This window comes from Hibiscus syriacus, unplaced genomic scaffold (assembly GCF_006381635.1).
Source record: "Hibiscus syriacus cultivar Baekdansim isolate YM2019G1 unplaced genomic scaffold, ASM638163v2 tig00110893_pilon, whole genome shotgun sequence".
Classification (NCBI taxonomy): domain Eukaryota; kingdom Viridiplantae; phylum Streptophyta; class Magnoliopsida; order Malvales; family Malvaceae; genus Hibiscus; species Hibiscus syriacus.
Window position 1 is genome coordinate 7544224 of NW_024062901.1, and position 7428 is coordinate 7551651.

Consider the following 7428-nt stretch of genomic DNA (forward strand, 5'->3'; position numbering starts at 1 on the left):
AATGCAAGTCAACTTCAACGCCAATGGAACCAAATATCAAAATGTGTGCACATGAAGGAAAAGTTTTGGAAGATGCAACAATGTATCGACAATTGGTAGGTAGTCTGATCTACTTAACCTTGACCCGACTTGACATTTCTTATGCAGTTGGTGTGATGAGTCGGTATATGCAAAATCCAAAGAAGCCTCATTTGGAAGCAGTTCGACGAATACTGAGATATGTGAAGAATACAATTGACTATGGTCTTTTGTACAAGAAAGGTGAAGACTGCAAGTTAGTTGGTTATTGTGATGCTGATTATGCAGGAGATCATGACACCAGGAGATCAACAACTGGATATGTGTTTAAGCTTGGCTCCGGAACAATTTCTTGGTGTAGCAAAAGACAACCAACGGTATCATTGTCAACCACTGAAGCTGAGTATCGAGCAGCAGCAATGGCAGCTCAAGAGAGTACATGGTTGATACAGTTGATGAATAATCTACATCAACCAGTAGATTATGCAATTTCGTTGTATTGTGACAACCAATCAACAATTCGACTGGCGGAGAATCCTGTCTTTCATGCAAGAACTAAACATGTGGAAGTACATTACCACTTTGTTAGGGAAAAAGTTTTGCAAGAAGAGATTGAGATGAGGCAAATCAAGACAGATGAGCAAATTGCTGACTTGTTTACAAAAAGCTTGAGTGTTGGAAAGTTTGAACATTTCCGTCGTCAGCATGGCGTGATTCAAAAGAATGGAGGCTAACATTGAGGGGGAGTGTTGAAAATTCAATATTAGCCTAAATAAGTTCACACCTAAATTAATTTGATGTCATTGCTTACATCAATTTAGTTTTGATGTCATTGCTTACATCAATTTAGTTAGGTGAAAATTAAGTATTTTTCTCATGTTTTAATTTCAATGGTTTAGATTATTTAGTGCTTATTTTAATGAGTGGTTTAGATTGTTTCTTGTAACCTATAAATACCCTACTTGTATTTGAGTTTTATAATCCAACAATCAAAGCTTAATTATAAGCATTTGAAAGCTTTCTTAAGAGTTCTTCCCTTTTGCAATTTTGTGAGATTATTCTAAAGAGTTTTTTTTTTCTTCTCGATCAATTAGAGTTTTTACTCTATTTTGATTCAACAATGACACCACTGAAAGCGTTTTAACCTGGGTTTTGAAGTACTTGCACGACAATGAAGATTTACTAGAAACAGTCACAATAATTTTTTTCTCTGCGGCTTGCTGATGTGTTGATCATTTCACCAGAAAAAATAGAAAAGAATGCAGTCAAATATATATATATTCAATTTCAATCATATGTTGCAGAGAGAACAAGATGCTATTCAACGCAGAATAATTGAAGAAAACCGCAGGCTTGCGTGGGATGATACAAGGCACATGCCATTGACTACAAGGGTACATTCTCATTTTTTACAATAAACGTTCAAATATCTTTACAAATGTTATTGTTCAAATTCAAAACCTCTAGAAATAACAATTATCTCGTGCAGGCTTTGAACTGAAATATCTGAATTAACTAAACTGACATACAGGTGATTCAAGAGACTCTAAGAAGAGCAAGTATTCTATCATTCACGTTCAGAGAAGCAGTGCAAGATGTTGAGTTTGAAGGCTATCATATCCCAAAAGGTTGGAAAGTTCTTCCTCTCTTCAGAACCATTCATCATTTTGCAGATTTCTTTCCTCAACCTGAGAAATTCGACCCTTCAAGATTCGAGGTGAGGCCTAGCATTAAACCAAATAAGTTATCTAAAATAAAACTGATATTTTTTTAATATTCTAGGTGATTATAAGATAATATTTGTTTAAGATCTTTTATAGTTCACGCATTCCTTAAAAGATGCAAATGCTTAAACATAGTATTTTAAGAAATAATATGGGTTCATAGAATTGATATTTTACTCACCAATATATGTTGACCTTCCAAACATGACATATCTATAAAATGCATGGTTTTTCAGAATCGGACCGGTTAGCGAACCGGTCATGCTATCGGTTCACTGGTTCAATCGGTCGAATCGGTTCGACCGGTCAGAAGAACCGGATGACGTCATAATTATTTAAAAAATTAAATAAAAATACCAAAAATATTTAATAAAAAATAATTTTGTATATCACAAGTCATATTCAAAGCAAGTCATAACATATATAAGTTAAAAACCATAAAATTAAGTGAAACAAAATGATTCAAATTAACTACAACATAATATTTAAGGTAAAACATATTAAATAATAAATATAATTATATAACTATAATTAAAAAAATAAATTTGGGACTAAAAAAATATAACAAAATGATATTGTTTGGTTTAATTTTTTAAAAAAAAAAACAATCTCAAATGACTAAGAAACATAGAAGAGCATCACAAAAGTCTAAAGAGTAAAAATATGAGAACAAAACAATCTCACATGACTAAGAAACATAGAAGAGCATCCCAACTAACTTCTATAAATAATAGAGGTAATTTGGCATTCAAAATCATGGAGCCTTTTGGTGAGCATTGAGTGAACTATTCTTTCACTTCAATCAAGCTCGAATTTTAGGCTTCAATCGAGCTTCTAAATTTTTTTTGAGTTCAAGCCTTTTCTGAGTTCAAGTTTCAATATTATATTTCGAGTTTGAGTTGAACTTGATAATTTTTAGTTCGTGAGTTTGAGTCGAGTTGAGCTCACTTTTAAAGTTTGAGTTGAGTTCAGCAATATTTGAGTTCGATTTGGCTCGTTTAACAAACGACGTCGTTTGGTTTAATTTAAAAAAAACAAAATTTTCGGTTTTTTCCGGTTTTTAGCCGGTCCGGTTCGAACGGTTCAACGGTTCCGGCCGGTTCACTAATAACGGTTTAACCGGTGTAATTTGAACCGGACTAGACAGTGGTTCCCGGTTGAACCGGCCGGTCCGGTTTTCAAAAGACTGATAAAATGAAACATTTGGAATCCCATACCAAGATTCCTGAAGTGGGTCATCCACTATCCGGTTTTTGACACAAATAAAAGGTTATAAATGGTTTCTCTGATTTTTGCTCTTCCTGTACCGTCCTTTTCATTTGTTTACCGTCTTCTCAAGCGGTTCATGAAATCTTTCTTGTTTCATAGGCACGTGAGCTCATCTTGTAGCCTAGTAACCCTAGAATTTGGTTTCACAATATTATCCAACTATCAACGTACGCATCCTACAAATATAGTTGTTCGAACTCGAATCCTTACATCCTGTAATTCAAATATGCATCAAATTTCAAGAAAATCATGGTAGTTGAAACCAGAAAAAGAACAGTATGATCACAATAAAATCGTGTGCTGAAAGTTTTGTTCCTTTCGGTGATGTTTTGCAGGTGACACCGACATTTATTCCATTCGGCAATGGTGTTCACTCTTGTCCAGGTAGTGAGCTGGCTAAGCTTGAGATGCTGGTTCTTCTCCACCATCTCACCACTACTTACAGGTTCCCATTTCTCACCATTATTTTTTTATTTTAATCCTCTAACTCAGGGATAGATCCAAGCATTTCCATTTACATTTTTTTTATTAATAATCTATTTTATCTCTTTAAAAATTTCATAAATTCCTCTCTTTAAAATTTATAAATTTATTATTATCGTAAAATCATGTGTCTATTCTCTTCCAACTCAACGACATCACCATTGCTTCTTGTTTTTGAAAACGTAAGATGAAAAACAAAGCTACGTAGATCGGTGTAAATGAAAGATTTTGTTTAAAGTATTTTGTCTACTCGCAATTAACTAAAATAGGGTAACTTAGAGCGGTCCTTTTACTTTGTGTTCTTTAGCAGAGAATGCAGTGGAACCGGTGGATTTGTCTGTATGATTTCCTAATTCGATTTTAATTTTAATAGAACTTTAGTTTTGAATTTAATTTTAAAAGTAATGCATAAATAATTTATAATGATTATAAAATAATATATATTTAAATATTTTTAATCATTAATAATACATACGTATCCTATAAATATAGGAGTTCAAATGCGAGTCGTATAATTTTAATAACCGGACAGACATAAAAACCTTTTATATTTAGTACACAGAGTTTTGTAAATCAAATTGGATATTTGAATCCAATTTTAGGACAGGGTTTTCCACAGTGGTATGTAAGTGACCCATACAGGTGGCTACCATCCGCAACATTCTCTTACCATATTCCATGAAAGACAACACCAAACCTTTTGAAAAAAAAAAGTGTTTATCCAAACTCAGTTTTATGTGACAACGTGCTTAACAGAGAGAATCCAATGTTGGATTACATAATAATAGAAGATTGAGAAAAGTCTGATGATAGACAAAAGTTACTATAGATTTAGGTTTTCAAATGAAGATATTGAGGAACTAGAAATGACAAACCAAATTTGCTTTGTCCACAATCTGGAATGCATGTGTGGGACCCTCTATTAATCATGAACTATTATTACAAAACCGATTGGGACCGTCCATGTTTTTGAGACAATCTGATGTCCACATCAGGATTCAAAACCATTGAATCCGGTGTTTTGAAAATCGTACCGGTTGGTTCAACCAGTTAATTGAGAATCGTTGTCTAGTCTGGTTCAATCGAGAATCGCTGTCTAGTCCAGTTCAATCTACATCGATTGAACCGCTACTAGTGAACCGGCCGGAACCGCTGAACCGTTCAAACCGGCCCGGCTGAAAACCCGAAAAATCGGAAAAAATCGTTAATTTTGTTTTTTTTTAAAATTAAACCAAATGACGTCGTTTGTTAAACGAGCTAAGTCTTACTCGAGTATTACTGAGCTCGACTCGAACTTGAAAACTTTAAAAGTAAGCTCAACTCGACTCAAACTCACGAACTAAAAATTATCAAGTTCAACTTGAACTTGATAACTTGAACTCGAAATATAATATTGAAACTTGAACTCGAAAAGGCTTGAACTCAAAAAAAAAATTAAAAGCTCAATTGAAGCCTAAAAATTCGAGCTTGATTGAAGTGAAAGAATAGTTCACTCAATGCTCACCAAAAGGCTCCATGATTTTGAATGCCAAATTACCTCTATTATTTATAGAAGTTAGTTGGGATGTTCTTCTATGTTTCTTAGTCATGTGAGATTGTTTTGTTCTCATATTTTTACTCTTTAGACTTTTGGGATGCTCTTCTATGTTTCTTAACCATGTGAGATTATTTTTTTAAAAAAAAAAAATTAAACCAAACAATATCATTTTATTATGATTTTTTTAGTCCCAAATTTATTTTTTTAATTATAGTTATATAATTATATTTATTATTTAATATGTTTTACCTTAAATATTATGTTGTAGTTAATTTGAATCATTTTGTTTCACTTGATTTTATAGTTTTTAACTTATATATGTTATGACTTGCTTTGAATATGACTTGTAATATACAAAATTATTTTTTTATTAAATATTTTTGATATTTTTATTTAATTTTTTAAATAATTATGACGTCGTCCTGTTTTTTCGACCGGTCGAACCGGTTCGACCGGTTGAACCAGTTAACCGATAGCATGACCGGTTCGTTAACCGGTCTGGTTCTGAAATACATGATTGAATCCTCTCATCTTGTCCTTCCTCGTATCTCTCTAATCTCATGAACAGATTAAGATAAACTTTTGAGTTGCTTAAAGGGTTTGATCCTAGGGAGATGGCGGGTTCAAACTTTCTTATGATTTAAATATTTTGTTTATTTTTTATTAATTATTTAGTTTCACACCTTAAAAATTTATAATTTTACATCTATTTTTTACTATAAATTACCAAATTCATAGCTTAACATAAAATACTGAGTCATTCTTATTTAAGAAGACGATGGATTTTAGTCAGCTACTAGGTTTTGATCTTAAGAACAAAATAGATAGAGAGATGATGGAGGTATAGTCACAATCCTAAAAGTTTTAATTTTTTTTATAATTTATTATTTTCTTTGTATTTTATGTTGATGACATCCATGAAATTTTGTAACTTTGCATTTCTTAAGTTTTTACTATAAATCCTGAAGTTCACAAATCACACGTTAATGTAAAATTCTGTGTCTGTCCCAGTTAGGAAGATGGAATTTAGACAGCTGGTAGGTTTGGATGGAATGGCTAAAAGACATTGATGTAGGGTTTTCCAAGCTATACAGAGCATGGACCTCATTTGAAACCACAGCTTTTGATCTGCAACTTTTGCGCCACACCATTTGCTACTTTGTCGTCTATTTCATCGCTTGTTTAAAATATCAGAGATTTGAAAGAAGTTGTTTATTCTCAAATGATTATCCGCTAAAGAAGGGAATTAAATATATATATATCAGGTCCCAGTTTCTTTGAAATGAAGGCTGGTTGAGGATAACTGTGAATATTTAGCAAAGTTTTCGAAATTTTCCCATCAATGTTGTTTTCAGTATATATTAGTTTTGACAAATACATAGATTTTGCTGCCATTTTCATTGAAAATTTGAGCTCTTGTTGGTCTTGAAACCCTTGAGTGTTTGTCTGCAGGTGGCAAGTTGTGGGAGATGAAGATGGGATCCAGTATGGTCCCTTTCCGGTGCCTAAAAAGGGCTTACCCCCTTCAAAAAATAAAACCCTTCTGCTTTTTATTTCCCCCTTTTTTGCTTGTAAAATTCTTCTTTTCTAATTGGTCATGGTTTATTTGGGTAAAAGTAAATGTATGGTGTATAAAAACAAGCAAAATGAAAAAAAATGTGTGCATTGGTGCATTTGAAGATCAAATCTGTGTGGCTTCCGACGAATTTTGGCCCATGGAAAATTACCACCAAGTATCAGATTGTCTAGCACGTGGCAGTAGTGGGTAGTGCACCTCCAAAGTCCACGTCGGTCTGACTTTCAACCAAACATGTATTCAAAAGTCGGAATATAATCCATTACTATTTCAATGATAAAAAGAAATAGGGTAAATTATGTATTTAACATCTATATCATTAGTTTGATTTGTTTCAATACTTAAAATTTAATTTTTTTTAAAATTATATCTAACGTTTAATTTTTGTTTCATTTTAGTACTTCACCATTAAAAACTTAACGCATTTAGTACCTAAATTATTAGTTTTAGTCTATTTAAGTATTTTTAATTTTTTTAAATTTAACGTTAAATTTTGAATAGGAGTATTAAAATGGAACAAAAGTTAAATTTTAAGTATGATTTTGAAAAATTAAAAGTTTAGGTACTAAAACAAACCAAAACTAATAGTTTAAATACTAAACATCTAATTTACCCAAAGAAATATTGTTTCTTCTAAACGTTTTGGCTTTGAACAACTAAATCTTCTCTGCATGTGCGTATTGTCAAGTGCCCAATAATTTTTTTAATAAATAATATTTTACAATTACTCTAAAATAACAATATTGAATTATTAATTTAATTTAAAATATTACTTGATAATGTGAAATTAATTATGGAAGTCACTTAATGTCTTAAACCTG

At 32.0% G+C, this 7428-nt stretch overlaps 1 protein-coding gene across 1 annotated transcript; it reads left to right on the forward strand.

Moving 5' to 3' along the window:
- Nucleotides 1–1253: 1253 nt before the first annotated feature.
- On the forward strand, nucleotides 1254–1792 carry LOC120145667 (abscisic acid 8'-hydroxylase 2-like). The gene is made up of 2 exons (XM_039159445.1): nucleotides 1254–1412; nucleotides 1550–1792. Exons 1-2 carry the CDS (start codon nucleotides 1278–1280, stop codon nucleotides 1790–1792), a joined length of 378 nt encoding a protein of 125 aa, XP_039015376.1. The 5' UTR covers nucleotides 1254–1277.
- Nucleotides 1793–7428: the final 5636 nt, after the last annotated feature.

What these genes read in the sequence shown, in the direction of transcription:
- LOC120145667 (XM_039159445.1), top strand. Translation starts at nt 1,278, where the DNA reads ATGCAGTCAAATATATATATATTCAATTTCAATCATATGTTGCAGAGA. An exon ending in ACATGCCATTGACTACAAGG is followed by an intron (nt 1,413 to 1,549) that starts GTACATTCTCAT and finishes ACTGACATACAG; the next exon opens with GTGATTCAAGAGACTCTAAG.